Genomic DNA, 19,801 nt, shown 5'->3' with positions numbered 1-19,801 from the left:
AAAAGTCAGATCAAAGTTATGATTGTTCACAATGATTATAGAAGCTCTTTATTCTTTGTCATTTTGATGCCACAATTTCTGGAAGCTGCTGGTACTAATGTATAGGCCAGTGCATGGGAACAATTTATTCAGTTGAACAATTCTTTCAAAGGTTTTAATTCTCATTTTCGCTATTAGAGCCATCTGAAAGAGGCTACTTGAAATAGGTGCATGGGTTCATGTAGTAATTTATTGACTTGCACCTCAAAGTGAACCTACTATTTTTGTCCATAGCAATGGGAGAAAAATTGTCTAAACATCTGTGGAGATATAGAGAAAACCAACCGCTTGTTCTAAAGATCGTATGTTGGGGCATATTTGTCCCTCCAGCTATTAGATGGTGATAGAGAGCAACAATCGTATATAAAGGTTATATGCTGGGGCATGACACCACTCATTTATGCCTTCCTCTGTCTGTCTCTACATGCTCTGGTTTGTGGTCCATCTGCAAAGTCAGCCCATATATAACATGCTGTGATAAACCAATTATGAAGTTATTAGAACACAAATAACTGTTGCAATGATCTCTTTCCAGCGTATGAGTCTTCGGAAAGGGGCGGCATACAAATCCAATAATAATCCAAAGACGCGCTACAAGAATGGTGGAAGGTCTTAAGCATAAAACGTATCAGGAAAGACTTAATGAACTCAATCTGTATAGTCTGTAGGACAGAAGGAAAAGGGGGGACATGATCGAAACATTTAAATATGGTAAAGGGTTAAATAAGGTTCAGGAGGGAAGTGTTTTTAATAGGAAAGTGAACACAAGAACAAGGGGACACAATCTGAAGTTAGTTGGGGGAAAGATAAAAAGCAAGGTGAGAAAATATTATTTCACTGAAAGAGTAGTAGATCCTTGGAACAAACTTCCAGCAGACGTGGTTGGTAAATCCACAGTAACTGAATTTAAACATGCCTGGGATAAACATATATCCATTGTAAGATAAAATACAGGAAATAGTATAAGGGCAGACTAGATGGACCAGGAGGTCTTTTTCTGCCGTCATTCTTCTATGTTTCTATGTTTCTAATAATAATAATAATAATAATAATAATAATAATAATAATAATAACAACAACAACATTGCTAACAGACCTTCTGAGACAAGCGTTCGGCCTCTAATGCCGCGTCTAAGTGTAGCCTAGAGGTATACAGATAATTAAGTACTTATTATCTATCTCTCTATCTCTCTATCTCTCTATCTCTCTATCTCTCTATCTAATCTATCTATCTATCTATCTATCTATCTATCTATCTATCTATCTATCTATCTATCTATCTACCTACCTACCTACCTACCATCCATCCATCCATCCATCCATCTATCTAAGCTACCTACCTACCTACCTACCTACCTACCTACCTACCTACCTACCTACCTATCTATCTATCTATCTATCTATCTATCTATCTATCTATCTATCTATCTATCGGATTTGTATGCCGCCCCTCTCTGATGGACTTCAAAATCATGACTTCTTCATTTCTTAGTAACATCTGTAACATGAACAGTAAAATTCAAAATGTTGGTAATGACCTATAAAACCCTACATGGCATTGGACCAGAATACCTACGGGACCGCCTTCTGCTGCATGTATCCCAGCGGCCAATTAGGTTCCACAGAGTCGCCCTTCTCTGGGTCCCGTTAACTAAACAATGTCGTCTGGCGGGACCTAGGGGAAGAGCCTTCTCTGTGGTGGTCCTCTGGAATCAACTCCCCCCTGAGATTTGAATTGCCCCCACCCTCCTTGCCTTCCATAAGATGTTGAAGACCCATCTATACCGCCAAGCATGGGGGGATTGATTTCTCCCTTACCTTTCCTGACTCAACATATGAGATTGGTATGATTGTTTTAGAATTGTTAGTTTTTTATAATAATGGGGTTTTTAATATAGTTTATATTGGATTTGTATTTTATTGTATCTATTGTTGTTGTTGGAGAGGGGAGGCATACAAATCTAATAAATTATTATTATTATCTGAATGGGTTGCAAAGACTATACAGCCTGCCTGGCTCTTCTAAGAACATAGAAGTGAAAGGATCATCTTGAGCTTTTTGGAAACCATTCCCCATGTTGCCTACTTAATTGATCCAGCTGTCTCACTTTTAGCAATATTCTGGATACTCCGAGTGATCATTTCTGAGATGACTGCACATACCCCATATTTCCAAATCGTTAAAACTCTCTTCTTCTGCTGACTAAAACATAGGATGACAACAATAATAACAATGGCATTGATTACTAGTATTGCAAAAGGATTCCCCCCCTGGCTTCTGGCAGTCAAAGAACTTCACAAAGACCACAATACATGCCTTTGTGGGAGGCGTGGTAAAAGGAAAGGAAGGCGCAACTAAGCAAAAACCCACAATTAACTACAGTAGAGCACACTGAGTTGTAGGCACTGTTTCAAAATGAGAAGCATATACATGAAAATCTGAAAGGAAGGAATTCCAGCTGTGCTATTGCTAGAGGACAATCACTTGCAGGCTTCAAGGGGTGGGGATTTCAAGAACAGATCCATAAGGCAGAAGAAAGAAGCTAATATTTCTTTTGGTGTGTGTGTGTATGTATCTTTATATGCAGGTCAACTTGGTCAAGGTGAACACTGCCAAAATGTAACTTAATTATTAAACATTCCTGATTTGTTTAGCTTTCAACATGGATTGCACCCTAGACTCCTAGCTGCTAACTTCAATTAGTCTGAAGATGCCAAGCATGAGAGCAAACCTGTCAGTATTTCTTTAATTCTCATCCCCGCTTTCCAGGTATTGCAAAAGGTTAGGAAGAAAATAATTCCATTTTTAGCACTGCTCCTCCAGAATTAAGCAAGTGTTAAAGGACAGGAAGCTGATAAAGTACTATTTTTGTTGACAAGGAGAAACAGAGAGTGTATTTCCAGGTAGGTCGAGAAGTTCATCTCATTGAAATAGGTTCCTAACCATTTTTTTAAAGTTACTGATTTATTTTATGTAGAAAAAAAAGAAAACACCTGCTTAATTAGTTCGCTGTTTGCAAATAGCATTGGTCATAAGCCTTGCCATAAAGACTATCAATTGCCTTTTCTGTGGTATGTCTTTTCAGCTTCCCTTATTCAAACTGCTGAACAACAAAGATAAATGCAATATCTCATATAGGTTATGTAATTAGACCAAGTCCCCTTCCTCTGTCTACGAGATATAATGTGTGGTTGTGAATGAATTGGCTGACTGATTTTATTATATATGGGATTTTAGTAGTAATTTTAAATTAATTAGATTTGTTGTTTTGTTGTTTTTGTATCCTGTGAGCCACCCCAACTCTTCAGAGAAGGGCGGCATACAAATCTAATAAATAATAATGATAATGATAATAATAATGTAGTGTTGATGTTATGTCTGTATGTCTGTATATGTGTTTATATATATATATAATATTTCCATGTCGTTTTGTCTTTTAAAACTATTCAATTAAAACCTTTTTAAAAATATATAAAAATAAGAATCAAGCCAATTAAAAAGCAAACCCCTATACTATACAGAATATTGGAAAGAGGAAGGACATTTTTTTTTAAAAGCATGCCTTATTATTATTATTTTATTATTTATTAGATTTGTATGCCGCCCCTCTCCGAAGACTCATTGCCTTAGGTACATGTCTTTTAGCTCTTTGGATTTTAAGACCCCAGACAGCTTAATGCAATAACTGGAAAATATCAGATTTGAAGTCCAATATATCCGGGTGCCACCAGATTGAAGAAAGCTAAATTAGAGTCAAAAAGACAATGACAAGCTTCAGTGGAATCTTCAATGTAATTTTTTCCAGCACTCCTGAAATGCTTACATTTTCTAAATCTAACATGACATAGAGTAAGTGAAAATGTCATTGCCATTCTTTACTTATTAGTCATGATCTGTCCTGTGCAGTAACAGATGCATTTTTATATTACTCTGCCTTTGATATGTCACAGATTAACAGAATTTGAAGTACTATGCCCACATGTCCAAGAGATGTCAATTCAACCTTCAAAAATGAGACCAATTGCAGGAATTAATTGAAATAGCAACTCGACAGTTCATCGGAAGCAATAAGATGCTACCTAGAGTGCATGGGATGTGGAAAAGGATTTAACACAATCTTCTGGTTACCCTCTTTTTCCTAACATGGTCAGAATGTCCAGTTCCTCACTTATTAAAGCAAGAGAAACTTTCTATAAAGGCAAACATGAATTATCCGGGACTTTCGGCAAGAAAATTAAAAAATTTAAAAAGATCTGAGCAGAAAAAGGGGGGAAATCAGGGGGGAAATGCTACCGATTTGGGCGTCCAGTAGCAGCAACTGCCAGTAGTGTAGAGAACTGTAGCAGTGGCAGCACAAGGCTCCGCCCACCTTTCACCATTTTCTTTTTTAAAAAACCCTCTGTGCATACATGAAAGGTGAAAAATAGTGCACTCCCGAACTGATGGGGAAAGTAAGTGAAGACTAATTCTTCACTAATTCTACTACTGGGTAGAATTGCATCATTTTAATACATATTATTTGGTTGAAGGAGAATTAATTGAATTTGCACACTACTGAATAGAACTACACAATTATTGTGATTACAGCTGTGACAAATTTTCTGAAATAAAGAACTGTTAGAATTCTAAGAGTGTTTAGGCTCCCATTATTCTCATAATATTTTGTTTTTTGGCATGTATGAAATTCATGTGACTTTACAACCTAGCAAGCAAATGACTGTAGAAGCAGACCGTTTTCCTTTCCTATACACAAACAATCAAACAAACAAATCACTAATTATACTTGTTTCCTGACTCTTGTGTTTATATCAGCATTTCTCAAACAGTGGGGCGGGCCCCCCTGGGGGGGCATGGAGCAATGCCGGGGGGCGCGTGACCCTGGGGAATGTGCTTTTTTTGCAACAGGGAGGAGTTTTTTTTAATATTGAACAATATCACACAGCACAGAGTAGGAGATATGAAGTGCAGATAACAAACTTTTAAGAGACACCATGGATAAATATTTAACAGGAATAAAAAGAAAGGAGGAGAGAGACGGAGATAATGAGACAAATGTAAGTCTCCTGAAAGCTAAGACGAGGAAATATGATGAAGCATATGTAGCACTTGGCTTCACTGTGACTACAGTGGGAGATGAGGAAAGGCCAGTATGTTTATTGTGCCTAAAAATGTTGGCAGCGGACAGCATGAAGCCAAATAAATTAAGACATTATTTAAACACATTACACCCCAATCACACTGATAAGCTGCTTGAAGTTTTTCAGCGAAAAGGTGCTGAATATTGCAAACAACTGTCCCGGCAGAGAGTTGGGGTGGTGGTACAAAATGTTTACTTCTTCTCGGGGGGACCAACTCCCCCCGGATATCAGAGTTGCCCCCACCCTCCTAGCCTTTCGTAAGCTCCTTAAAACCCACCTCTGTCGTCAGGCATGGGGGAATTGATACTTTCCCTCCCCCTAGGCTTACAAAATTTATGCATGGTATGTTAGTATGTATGATTGGTTTTTAAATTGGGGTTTTAAATTAACTTAAACTTAAATATTAGATTTGTTTACATTGTACTATTATTGCTGTGAGCCGCCCCGAGTCTGCGGAGAGGGGCGGCATACAAATCTGATTAATAAATAAATAAATAAATAATAATAATAAACAGAAAATAATTGAGAAACACTGGTTTATACCATAATGCAGATTTATCCATGAAAGTTGCCTGAACTGTTCCCTTCACCAATTGTCAGATAAGATTCAATTAATCAATTACAACTAGTATGGTTGGTTAATGTACATTACGGTATTGAGAAGGCGTCACCATCTTTTCCATGGTTGTTTGGCTGCTGTTGATAATAAGAATATCTCTCCCTTTTTGCTTTCAATGCTAAAGAAAATGATCAGCAATTTCCTCCAAAATTTACCCAACTCAAAACTTACTGCCATGGTACTTTAAAAAACAAAAAACAAAATACCGGTAAACCTTTCTGTTTTGTATTTCTTTATTTCATCAAAACACAAATAACTTCATAATACTGAGCATGGATTTATTTCAAATTCTTCTCTCTGTAATTATTATTTAAATCAAACGGCAACAGGTTTCCTATAATTCTGGATTGCATAAACTATTCTTTAAAAAGCCTGTGGTGGTAAGAGAATAAAGCTAAGAATTTTCCCCTTTGTTTTATCACTGCAAAATTCTACCAAGGAAGACTTAAGCATTTCATTTAAATTGTTTATGTCTTTGTGGGTTCTGCTTGTGGGGATGGAATCAGGACTGCTGGTTAAAGTTGTGGTCTGATATTAAGAGGTGTGCCAGGAAATTCTGGTGGCCCCATCTAACTCTAACTTAGAAATCCTGCTCTTTGTAATGAGAGAGAAGTTGTAGGTCACATATTGGTTGCTAACTGCCTGCAATTTGGCAGTTCGAATGTTACCAGGTCCAAGGTTGACTCAGCCTTTCATCCTTCCAAGGTTGGTAAAATGAGGACCCAGATTGTTGGGGGCAATATGCTGACATTTATAAACTGCTCATCTGTCTGGAACCCATACCACATCTCGGACATCAACACCCTTGAAAACGTCCAAAGATATTTCACTAGAAACAGAATACCCTATGAAAATAGACTAACAATACTGAGTCTAGAAAGCTTAGAATTATGACGCCTAAAACACGATTTGAGTATTGCATACAAGATCATATGCTGCAACGTCCTACCTGTCAATGACTATTTCAGCTTCAACCGCAACAACACAAAAGCACGCAACAGATACAAACTTAATATTAACTGCTACAAATGTGACTGTAAAAAATATGACTTTAACAATCGAGTTGTCGAAGCGTGGAACTCATTACCAGACTCAATAGTGTCAACCCCTAACCCCCAACATTTCTCCCTTAGACTATCCACAATTGACCTCTCCAGGTTCCTAAGAGGTCAGTAAGGGGCCTACATAAGTGCACCAGTGTGCCTTTCGTCCCTTGTCCAATTGTCTTTCCTTTATCTCATATATCATATATATTTTCTTCCTTTCATATATCTTCTCCTCTATCTTATATTTTTCTTTATATATATTACCTCATGTCTATTCTCTTCTATATGTATTGTGTATTGGACAAAATAAATAAATAATAAAAATAAAATAAAATAGTGCTGTAAAGCACTACGAAGCCATATAGTTGCCCTGAATCCTTGGAGAGGGGCGGTATAGAGGGGTGGTATAGAAATTCAAATAATAATAATAATAATAATAATAATAATAATAATAATAATAATAATAATAATAATAAAGTCTTAAGTGCTAATGCTATTGTTAAGTCTCCTGTTCATGTGTAAAGATACATCTCTCCCTTTTCTTCCTCCAATGCGATTACAAACAGGAGATTGGAAAATGTCTAGTGTTAATTAATTATTATCATAATGGGACAAATCAATAGCTATTGCTATCAAAATTTAGGACTGTCCAAAGAAGCTAACTTAAATGTGATTTGCAATTATGCGGATACTGTAAGAGAGGGCTGTAAAGCACAATGAAGCAGCATGTAAGTCTAAATGCTATTGCAATTGAAACATATATTTAATTACAATAATTACAAGCCTACAATAATGACCCTAGAAGTCATCCTTCACTTATCATCTAAAAAGAGTAAAAAGTTTTCTTCTGAATTCCTGTCAGAGCAAAATTAGGTTCTTGAGTTAAGTGGATGAAATGACCAATGCAGGAAACAAAAATGAACAACTGATTTGGCTTCCCCAATTGACAGAAGCAGAGAAGTGCTTATAAAGCGATGAAGGCAGCACATCAAACCTAACTACATGAAAGCTCTCCAATGCGATCAGCAAGGAATACAGGCGAGGTAAGAGGCTGTTGAAAAAGGACTGGCAGAGCAATTATTGATAAAGCATCTATTATCCAAGACTTAATCCTGGATGAAAGTGCTGATCTCGTGTGGGCCATGGAGAGCTGGAATTAGTATAATTAATCTCTTAGATCTTTGTTTACCAGTCTAAGTTGTACTACAGCAAGCTAGACCTAGTTTAATTGAATTTAATTCCTTGTGTGTCCAATTATACTTGGCCAATGACGAATGCTCTCTACATGGGGCTACCTTTGAAGAGTGTTTGGAAACTGCAAATTGTACAAAATGCAGCCGCGCCAACAATCGTGGGCTTGCCCAGACCTGCACATATCTCTCCAACACACCGCGGACTGCTTTGGCTGCCAATTGGTTTCCAGATGCAATTCAATGTGTTGGTTATGACCTATAAAGCCCTACATGGCATTGGGCCAGAATACCTAGGGGACCGCTTTCTGCCACATGAATCCCAGTGACTGGTCAGGTCCCACAGAGTTGGCCTTCTCCAGCTCCCGTCAACTAGACAATGTTGTCTGGTGGGACCTAGGGGAAGAGCCTTCTCTGTGGGGGCTCCCGCCCTCTGGAATCAGCTCCCCCCAGAGATTCGTACTGCCTCCACCCTCCTCACCTTCCGCAAGAGTCTTAAGACTCATTTATGCCACCAGGCTTGGGGCCACTAGACTCTAGCCCCCAGGCCAGAGGTCTTCAAACTTGGGAACTTTAAGACCTGTGGACTTCAACTCCCAGAATTCTCCAGCCAGCTGTCCTTAAGAGTGGTTTGATCTTCACTCTCTCACTGCTCATAAAAATCAGCAACAATACATATCTTTTGCTGGTCTTTTGGTTTATTTTACTGTTTTAATATCTACATTAAACATTTCATATTGTTGATGCTCTTAAATGCTGCTAGCCACTTTTGCACACTTACCAACCAGGGAGGCAAAATATGAACTGAATAAATGAATAAAAACTCAGCACCAGCTCGAGAGAATTGGATTGGTATAATGGCTAATTTATAAAGTGCTGGACTAGAAAGTTGGAGACACTTACTTGTAGTATCCTCAGACATGAAAGCCATATTTTAATCCTTACTTTTACATTAATCCTTACTTTTACTGGCTTACTTTGGGCCAGTCACTTTCTCCTAGCCTAATTCATTTCCCAGGTTGTTGTTATAGGGAAAAATACAAGAGAGGAACATTATCTATGCTGCCTTGAGTTGTACAAATAAAGGCAGGATATGAATCAAATAAATAAATAAATGCTCAAGGCAGTTTTCCTGATTTACTTGATTATAGTTCCCATATGGGGAAGGTGTAATCCAACACAACTGGAGGGAAACTATATGATCGCAGAAGACCAGCAATCTTTTGGTACCACTGTCTCAAAGCTAGCTATGATTATTCCTAATTTGTGGTGGAACCAATGGGAGGCGGGCTTTATGTGAAAAGGAGAAATTCCAGTTTAGAGTTTGTTCAGAGGAGGAAATGTCTGAAATCGAACCCTTGGGTGTATATCTGCCATTTTCCAAGAGATGGTAGACAGCCTGGCGAGAGTCTTGTAATACAACTGATCATCAATAGAGTATCTATTTGGGCCTCTCTGTGAGTGATTCTAGTTGTTTACATTTGACAAGATCCAACCTTTTACAATTTATTTATGTATTGGATTTCTATGCCACCCCTCTCCGAAGGCTCAGGGCAGCTTACAACAATGACACTGTCATAAAAAGTGCAGAGTTATCCAGCGGGAGTCAAGCAAATGCTAAAAGTGTCATTATATTTCAAGTCTTGCCCCTTTTGTAGAAGCATTGTGATCTGTTTTCTTTATTACCTTCTGGGAGAGGCAGCATATCTAGATTCAGTCACTGTTTTGTGAACTCTCAGGTTTCCTCTTTCCACTATGTATTCAAAATGGACAATGATGTCTGTCTGTCTGTCTGTCATCCACCCATCCATCCTTGCATCCATCCATCCATCCATCCATCCATCCATCCATCCATCCATCCATCCATCCATTAGAGCAAGCAACAGTATTCCATTTTTAATGTGTGCCAGTGCAGTCACAATAAAAAACTGACAATAAAGGTTATCTTATCTGATCTCATCTTACCTTATTTTATCTTATCTTCTTATCCTGTCCCATTCTTATTATCCTATCTTATATTGCGCAAACATAGAATGTGTGCAGCACAATGGTGAGGTGTTGCTTTCATCACTTGAATGAAAATAGCAGATCCTGCAGATTTACCATCATTCTGGGTTCCTCTTCCTGAGTCAGAAGGACAAGGCTGGACTCACTCTCCCTGTCTGCATATCTGCATATGTTCACATTCATTTGTGCAAAATGAACCTGTTCTTACAGGTTCACCCTAGTATGTAGCAGGTTCCCTCAAGGGCATAGAGAACACAAAAGGACCTCAGTTCCAACAACCCTTGGTTCTTTCTCTCCAGCTGAGCCATTTTCATTACTTTCTAGTGTGTGTGTTCAGGTTCATGTTATTCTCAACAATGGCAATGGTTCTAAACCTTGAGTTGAAATCCTTGAAGTATGAAGTCATTACAAATGAAAGACAATATTTAGAATCTAGGCCAGTGATGGCGAACCTTTTTTTAGCTTGGGTGCACATGTGTGCCCATACCCATAATGCAACTTCCCTGTGTATGTGCATACAACCCTCACACGCTGCCCCCACAAGCATACGTGCAGGCCTCACTGAAACCTCCAGACTTCCAGTAGGCTCATTGGGCTGTTATTTGCCCTTTTCAGGCTTCAGGAGGCTTTCTTGAAGGCCCAATGGGCCTACCGGAAGTTCATTTCCAAAATTCCAGTAAGCCTTTTGGGTCCATTTTTTGCCACCCACAAGCTCCAGGAGCTTTCCTGAAGCCTGGACAGGGCACAAATGGCATCTCCCCACCCTCCAGTAGGCCAATTGGGTCTGTTTTTTGCCACCCACAGGTTGAGGAGGCTTTCCTGAAGCCTAGGGAGGATGAGAATGGCCTCCCCTGGCCTCCAGAAGGCCAAAAGTCAGTTGGCCTGTGCACACTTATGTGCTGGAGCTGACATATAGCAATACCTCACGTACCCTCAGATATGGCTCTGTGTACCACCTGTGGCACACGTGCCATATGTTCGCCATCACAGATCTAGGCTGTAGACAAAAAAAAAGGACAGAGCAGAAATTCAAACGGAGAAAAGGAAGTTATGGGAGGATGGGTGGAGAAAAAAAATGGACTTACCTTGAGTCAAGAGAAGTGCTATATAAAAAGAAATAAAAAAAGAAAAGGAAGGAAGAGACAGAGTTATTATTTTCTGTATGACAGGATTATAAGCATTTTGCATATAACCATGTTAAATAATAATGAGCTCGCTTGAAGTAAACAATGGCTTTTTGGTAGCCTCATGGTAGAAGCAGGTTTGAAAGCATGCGTGGGAGCCACAAAATGGAGATGAAGCTGCATCAAACAGGTGCGATTGTAAGGGTTTCAAAGTCCCCCGCTTCCCTTATGAATAAAGGTGCAGGTAGTAGGATGGGAGGGGCAGGACTTGGAGGAGAGGACTGTGGAGGCAACCAAAATAGAAATTTGCAACACAGGGCCAGAATCTGGGGCACATCTAGTGGATTTTTGTTCATTTGCCTTCAAGTCAATATTGATGTCTGCCTGGATTCATCCCTGCAGTTTTCTTGGTAAGATTTTTTGGAAGTGGTTTGCCCTTGCCTTCTTCCTAGGTCCAAAGGAGCTACTGCCAAGGTCATGCACCTAGTTTTGTACCTAAGATGGAACCAGAACTTACGGTTTCTGGGTTTCTAGCCTGGTTCTTTAACCAGTACTGGTGCTTAGCTACTGGCCCTAGGGAAGGCATTTCTACCATTTAGAACTCTTCCAATTGGCTACACCTAAGGAAGTAACTTTGGTTTCAGTAAAAATTAATACGGAAGTCAGGCAGATGCAATGATTCATACTCAGAAATTAAATTAGTATCACCCTAGCTGAATTACTGTCACTCAATGGGGAATGAAATATCACCCTACCTACTTTGTATAGCTATTTTATCACCACTTAATAGGGCTATAACAATCAGCTTCCCAGTAACTCCTAGATAGCAACAAAGGGATTAAAAACAAATCTCTAATTGATTGCTGCCATCTTGTATTCATTCAGATTTTTTCAGTCCAGTTTTGGCAGATGTACTCATTTAGCAATAGTGTGAAGTGGAAATCTTTGTGCTCTCTGAGATTGTGTGTTTTCTTGAGGATGTTCCATTTTTCATCTTCAGTGCTAGAAGAGTGTGAGTTTTGCTCTTTATTTATATGCAGTAACTTGTCCAGTCTATGTTGGTGGGGATGTAGATTTTTCCCTGGTAGTTCCTTGATTAAGCTGTTGTTTGCTGCTTGATTGCCCAGTATTGCTTCTGGTATCAATCCCTGCTTATCCAGGTATTGATGCATGGCAAGGGGGTGTTCTCATCATTTTGTTTCCATTTTAGTTTTTTAATTGAATTTTTTGAAAGTTTATCTCTATGATTCTGTTCATGTTGATCTGTCCGAATACCAAGCTTTTAGGATTTCCCTAATTTAGCTTGGTCTAGTATGCTCCCAGTTTCCCACTGGAAACTACGGTTAAGTCTATCCAAATTAAGACATTTTCATTGTGTCTTCTTATTGCTGGTTGGTGTTCATTGATGTATTCTGTTAGAACATAAGAACATAAGAAGAGCCATGCTGAATTGGGCCAAAGCCTATCGAATCCAGCATTCTGTGTCACGCTGTGGTCCACCAATTGTACATGGGGAACTTGAGAAGAAAGAGAAGGCAAAACCCTCCCTTTCCCTTGACCCACAGCAAATGGTACCCAAGGGAATCCTGCCTGCTTCAACCAACATAGACATCCATTTCAATAACAATTGATACACTTGGCATCCATGAATTTGTCTAATCCTGTCTTGAAGCTATCCAGGCTGACAGCTGTCACGACCTCTTCTGGAAGTGAATTCCATAAACCAATGAAGAAATATTTCCCTTTATTTGTCCTCACTTTCTTACCTATGAGCTTTAGGGAGTGCCCCCTCACTCTAGTATTGTGTGATAGAGAAAAGAATTTTTCTCTATCCACCTTTTCTATCCCATGCATGATTTTATACACTTTGATCAAGTCACCCCTTAAATGCCATCTTTCAAGGCTGAAGAGACCAAGGTGTTGCAATCTGATTTCATAAGGGAGAAGCTCCATTTCCTTGATCATTCTTGTTACCCTTTTTTGTACCTTTTCCGGTTCCATTATATCCTTCTTGAGTTGCGGTGACCAGAACTGTACACAGTACTCCAAATGTGGTCTAACCATCAATTTGTACAAAGGCAACACTTGCCGACCTATTTTCGATTCCCTTCCTATTCATGCCAGACTAATCATGATAGTCTTTTGCTTGTCTGTCCTAGAGAATGGCTGTTATTTATTTATCAAATTTATTTATCTAATTATAGCCCTCACACTATATATTGTACATGAACCCTGTTTTTTCTTCTGGGTCTTTTGGTTTACTTAAAATATTTTGGAGAACTTTAGTTAGTTTATGTACTACAGTGATGTCATATGGTTCCAACAGTCTGTTGGTTGGTCCTGAAGTATGGGGAGTGCTATCCTTTTCATAGCTTATGTTGGTTGTGTTGTATAAATAAATAAATAAATCTGTGCTTCTCCTGACCTCATGAGATCAAGAGATAAGATCGGGATCCCCAAACTAGGCAACTCTAAGACTTGTGGACTTCAACTCCCAGAATTTTCCAGCCACTTATGCTAGCTAGAGAGTTCTGGGAGTTGAAGTCCAGAAGTCTTAAAGTTGCCAAATTGAAGACCTTTGAATAAGATGGACGGCTCCAGAGAATAGTATTAGTTTTAAATCTAAACTCTGAACTGCCAGTTTCTGGTTTTGGTCTATGAAGACTGATTACAGTAACTAGTTCATTCTAAATCAGTCAATAATAGCAAAAAGAAATGCAAATCCTAAAAGTCTCTTCTGCTGTTCTTTTAATTTCTATTTGCTAATTAATAGTATGCTTCTGTCAAGAATATTTTATTTGCAGTATTTTTAATTTTGATTATAAATGATCTTTTAAGTGTTCGAGTTTCTAATTAAATCTCATTGTACTCTCTTCTATTTCATATATCTCAACATGACTCTTAGGATTTTATTTTCTAAGAATTAATTCCTTACATTTGTGCAATTATTTCTAAAGACAACTATCTTAACTTCTAAATGTACTCTGATTTATACTCCTCTCTATATTTGCCTATGCTTTAGCAAGAAGAATGAAATATCAGTTTCATTTTAGAAAATATTTTAATCAAAATATTAGTTTGATATTTAGAGAAGAATCTGGAGAAGTACAGTGATACCTCGTCTTACAAATGCCTTGTCATACAAACTTTTTGAGACACAAACCCGGGGTTTAAGATTTTTTTGCCTCCTCTTACAAACTATTTTCACCTTACAAACCCACCACCGCCGTCGGGATGCCCCACCTCCGGACTTCCGTTGCCAGCGAAGCACCGGTTTTTGCGCTGCTGGGATTCCCCTGAGGCCCCCCTCCATGGGAAACCCCACCTCCGGACTTCCGGGTTTTTGTGATGCTGCAATTTCACTGATGCTCCCTTCGCTGGGAAGCCCCACTTCCGGACTTCTGTTGCCAGCTAAGCACTCATTTTTGCGATGCTGGGATTTCCCTGCTGGGATTTCCATGCAGCATCGCAAAAACACAAAAGTTCGGAGGTGGGGTTTCCCATGGAGGGGAGCCTCAGCCGCCCCGAGTTCGCGGAGAGGGGCAGCATACAAATTTAAATAATAAATAAATAAATAAATAAATAAATAAATAAATCCCAGCAGTGCAAAAACGGGTGCTTCGGCTGGCAAAAGGGGTGAATTTTGGGCTTGCACGCATTAATAGTTTTTTCATTGATTCCTATGGGAAACATTGTTTCGTCTTACAAACTTTTCACCTTAAGAACCTTTTCCTGGAACCAATTAAGTTTGTAAGACAAGGTATCACTGTATCACCATTTGGAATACAAAAAATACCTTGTCTCAATAAAAATTAACCCCCAGTGTGAAATAGGAACTGAATTTTGTCTCTTTAGTGTTATAGATTTGTCCTATAATTTATAATCTAATTTCAAGGACAAGAAAAAACCTAATCTATACCATACTATTTCACTTAATAGTATGTCAGTGAAATCCATACAAGCTGCATGATGTAACTGGCCTAGCCAATTGCAACTGAAGAATCTGACTGCTGCTTCGGGCTTAACAGAAGTTTACGAGTTGAGATGGGAAGCTCTGGAGAATAGCATTCCAAGAAACGGCTTTTTAAAATACGCCTGAATCTCACTGTGGTTGTTGACCTTGAATAAATGACATCTTCTACTAACAATGCTGCATTGAGTTTTCCACAGAAATACCCATTAAAGTAGGGACCTGGTATTTAAAACCTAACAAGTACATGGAATAAAGAGAATTTGAAATTGTTAATGATAGCCTTTTAAATAAATTCACTTTTGTAGGGCTATTTAATACTTGCTTAAGGCAACAGCAAAAGACTATTTGAATAGTAACCATGTTGGACTGTACCTTTAAGATGGCAGGAGGAAATTCAGGATGGAACTACATTTGACAGGGCTATTTTCAAATATAAAATGAAGGCAGGGGTGTTATGTTTAAATGAGAGGCAGTCCATCTACAATGCTCCAGATTTTTTGGACTTCAATTCCTATTAGCTTGAACCGGCATAAGCAATAACCAGTAGATTATCTAGAACAGGGATGGCAAACCTTTTTGTTGCTGCGCATGTGTGCTGTGCCAGTACCCATAATGCAACACCCCCCTCACATGTGCATGCAAGCCGCTGCACGTGCACTGCATTGCCTATTAGCTCTGCTTTGGTTTAAAAGGCGTGAAAAATCAACAAACAAAGTCCAGAAAACAGCAAAACACGGTCCTGAAGAACTGTGATCAGATAATCTTCCACAACGGCCAAACCAAAACACTGCTATTTGTATCAGCAGCTCTAATTACTGGAGCCCCACCCAAACACAGCTGGCCTCTCTTATCTCCTGTAATATGTCCTCAATTGGTCTCTTCTACGCATAACTCTGCACCTGCATGGGTCTAACACTTCCTCATCTGAATCGACCGAAGATAATGGAGATTGGCTTCCTGGGCTGTGTGCCAAGCCCCCCCTCTTCCAAGTCACTCCCACCTTCTTCTTACTCCGAGGAAACTGCACTACCTGACTCTGTCGGCAATAAAACAGGCCTATGACATGTTGATGTTTCCTCTGCATCCACCTCCACATTCCTTGGAGCAGGAGCTGGGCCAGAGCCAACCACAACAACTAGCATCTCAGCTTTTAGGCTTCCCCCTACTGTGGCAATGCTGGGGGGGAGGGGGAGGAAGGCATTAGTGCCACTGCAGCTCTGGCTCTGTTTTCAGGCCAGCCACCGCCTACTCTCCCCTTTCCTTCCTGTCAGACTTCCAAATCACGAGTCAGAGCTGCGGCACCACTACCACCTCACTCCTCCTCCAGCGCCACTGCTGCGCAGTAGGAGGGAGCCTAAAAGCTGAGTCACTAGTCAGGTTCCCTCCCGAGGTGGGGAAACACATTGCCAAAGCCCACCATCACCACTAAGATGAAGAGACCACCCTGGTTGGCTTCCCCAGCTCTGTTCTTTACCTGGCTTGGCTCAGCTTGCAGCAGGAAGAGAAGGGGCTGGGTGGGGATGCCGCTCAGCTTGTGGTAAGGCCCAATCTCCACCGCTGCAAAGAGGCTTGCCACTGATGCTTCATTCCTGGGGTTATAGGGCTGCATATGAGAAACCCTGAGAGCCGACTCAGGCACACGGGGCTGCTCCTTCCCCAGCTTGGCTCTTTCCATCTCCACCATTTTTATTGACCTCCTCCCCAATCAGACCTCAACAAACACCTGTTGTTTCAGCCAAAATGGAATTTGCCTGTTGCTCCCTCACAGACTGACTCCAGCCCTGTTGGTGTCCCAGTCCCTTACCTTTGGTGTACCTTCATAGCTGCTTTGCCGGGCCCTTTTGTCTCTGGCACCAGGAAACGGCTGACATTGCTTCGCTTCGTCCCTTTGTTGGGGCAGCCCAGCTCTGGCACTTTGCTGCTTGGCATATGCACCCAGTTTTAGAGGAGGCTTTCTTGAAGCCTGGGAAGGGCAAAAATGGCCTCCTCCCTCCAGAAGGCTGAAAATCAACTGGCCAACATGCGCATGCATGCTGGAGATCATATAGGGCAATGCGTCACATGCCCTCGGATATGGCTCAGCATGCCACTTGTAGCACACGTGCCATAAGTTCACCAGCATGGTTCTAGACCAGTGATGGTGAACCTATGGCACGGGTGCCACAGATGGCACGTGGAGCCATATCTGCTGGCATGCAAACTGTTGCCCTAGCTCAGCTACAACATGCATGTGTGTGTGCTGGCCAGCTGATTTTTGGCTCACACAGAGGCTCTGGGAGGGTGTTTTTGGCTTCCAGAGAGCCTCTGGGAGGATGGTGGAAGATGTTTTTACTCTCTCCTGGCTCCAGGGAAGCCTTTGGAGGGTTGAAACACGAGCCTACTGGGCCCACCAGAAGTTGGGAAATAGGCCGTTTCCGGCCTCCAGAGGTGCTCTGGGTGGTGGGTGAAGCTGTTTTTGCCCTCCCCAGGCATTAAATTGTGGGTGTGGGCACTCGTGCATGTGTGATAGCATGCGCACATGCTCTTTTGGCACCCGAGGGAAAAAAGGTTCACCATCACTGTTCTAGACTATCTGGGCATATTGGGTCTGCCTCAGCTGGCATCCTATATCCATCAAACCAGTTTATTGGGGCATTTTTCTGCTTTCTAGCTTTGAAATTGGAAAGCTGTGGGGTGTGTGTGTGAGGGGGAAACACTAATTGAAGCAATTGACTAGAGAAAAGCGCCGGAGTGGGCGGGGAGATCAATTGTCCTTTGTTACACCTTCTTCTTCTTATTTTAAACCCATAGCCTCTGGCATATGTGAACAGAATGTACCTTCTTGGTCTCAAAACTGATTTTCTCCCCCTGGGGTTTGGCTTGTGCTCCTTCCTACAAGTGTGGCCTCAAGGGTAATAGATTTAAAACATTAATCTCCTGAAGGTCTGAGGTCTCTCACTACCATTTGTGCTTCAGCCTATTAAAAGAGTGCTTATCTCTCTTTCACTTCTAATGTAGTGCATGAATATTTGAAGAATTCTATGAACTAAGATTCAGTAATATAGAAAGGGATGTTAGCTTTTTACTGGGGGATGGACACTGCTCACACAAGCAGGAAAATGGCCTTATGGGCCACAGCTGCCTTTGCAATAAGAAATAGCTGAAACGGGGTAACGCCATTCCGGCTTTTTAATAGACCTTATGAATCCAAGCTTGGAGTTTATTAAAACAATTGGCATATTCTTCTCATCACTCATTAGTGAATTTCTGTCCCAAAGTCTCATCATTAAAAGACGTGAGAAGACAAAACTGCATGAGACCCTAACAAAGCATGTGACATTAGCCTAGGGAAAGATAATCCAACATTTCTATAGCTCATCAACTTCCTCTTTGGTTGTTTCACTTCCCTTAGTCAGAATGAACATTGTTCACTGTTGGTGTAAGAGGAAGAAGCTTGATGCTCAGAATCATTTTAATGATAATTGTGTTTGTGTACGGATGAGACATATTCATAAAATGCCTTGTGATATGCTTTCCCTGCAATTACCCACTTTTCTGGTATAGTGGACATCTGCTCATCCCTTATGCTTTTGGTATTCCATGAGGCCATTAAGACTTGGCTGTTTCAGCAAGCCTTTGAGATCTGAAATAGCTTCTCCTAAAGGGAAATAGTTTTGACGATGATACTTCCCAGTGCTAACAGTTTTGTTGTTGTCAGACTAATTCGCACTGTTGTTATTGTCGCTATTATAATGATTTTTAAAAACCTTTTTAATGATGAGTAGATGAGGTAAGATGAGGTAACCCTTTATTGATTGGAAAGGTGTACAAGCCCAATAAATTAAGAACTGGCTCTATTGGAAGGCCTTCAGTGCTTATATATTTGTTTCTGTAATTTTAATGTTTAAAAGTAATATTATTTATCAAGGTTCTTTTAATATCAATAAGCTGCTTAAGGTCCACTAGGATTGGGGTGGCTGATAAACTGCACAAGTAAACAAACAACCGAACCGTTTCTGATTTCTGATTCCCTGATTCCAGTGAAACACCATTTCAGTGAAATGCATGATAAACACTGTCCTCTTTTCCAATAGTATCAATATTTTCTCATGATTAAAATGGCTTAAAGCTCACATTAATGCGAATTAAAGATAACATGAAAATGTTAAGATATTCATGATCAAGGTCAGCCAATGAGTAGGCATAGCAACTAAGTCAGTCAACGGGAGTTAAACACTTCTGAGTCTGTGCAGAGAATCAAAACTGAAAAATGTAAGCTTAAGGCTGGGAGTGGCTCAGCCCACTCTGCACTCCCCTCTCTGTATTGCTCCACTGAAATGAAACTAACTGTTCTCTGCTACCTGTAAGTGCTTGAAGAAGAATCTATATGGGTATTTTAAAATTTACTTCATTTAATATTCTTGTATATAAAGAAGTTAATGAATTCAGCTGAATCAGTCATCTCTGTGTTGCTCTGGTTTTGATTTTTGCAACAAATTCTGATAAAAATTTCCAAGTACCCATGATGTGCGTGGGCTGATGGTAGTAGAGTGTTGGGATGAAAAGAGAGAGAGGTGAACTCAGAAATTTGGAGTATAAGAGGATTTCAAAAAAAGATGGAAGTTTACAAATAAAGAATCATTAGAATAACCTAATCTGGATTCTGAAAACCCAGCAAAGAATGG

The 19,801-nt window shown here is 40.1% G+C and overlaps 1 protein-coding gene across 11 annotated transcripts in view; it reads right to left on the bottom strand.

Annotated features, from left to right (window-relative positions):
- Window positions 1–19,801, bottom strand: part of SLC8A3 (solute carrier family 8 member A3) — a 213,662-nt gene that overhangs the window by 30,614 nt on the left and 163,247 nt on the right. For 4 of the 11 annotated variants that reach the window (XM_070734557.1, XM_070734584.1, XM_070734565.1 and 1 more), the window contains exon 3: window positions 11,126–11,143. The exons of 1 other annotated variant lie outside the window; for it this stretch is intronic. In XM_070734557.1, the coding sequence (XP_070590658.1) occupies window positions 11,126–11,143 (18 nt within the window). Of the gene's footprint in view, window positions 1–6,889; window positions 6,906–10,602; window positions 10,616–11,121; window positions 11,144–15,297; window positions 15,315–17,269; window positions 17,284–18,945; window positions 18,969–19,801 lie in introns of all 11 variants that reach the window. 6 more of the 11 variants (XM_070734523.1, XM_070734531.1, XM_070734513.1 and 3 more) reach the window with 5 other exon arrangements.

The sequence above is a fragment of the Erythrolamprus reginae genome, chromosome 1 (genome assembly GCF_031021105.1).
Source record: "Erythrolamprus reginae isolate rEryReg1 chromosome 1, rEryReg1.hap1, whole genome shotgun sequence".
Taxonomy (NCBI): domain Eukaryota; kingdom Metazoa; phylum Chordata; class Lepidosauria; order Squamata; family Dipsadidae; genus Erythrolamprus; species Erythrolamprus reginae.
Note: the sequence above shows the minus strand (reverse complement) of the source record. Positions and strands in the feature narration are given on the sequence as shown.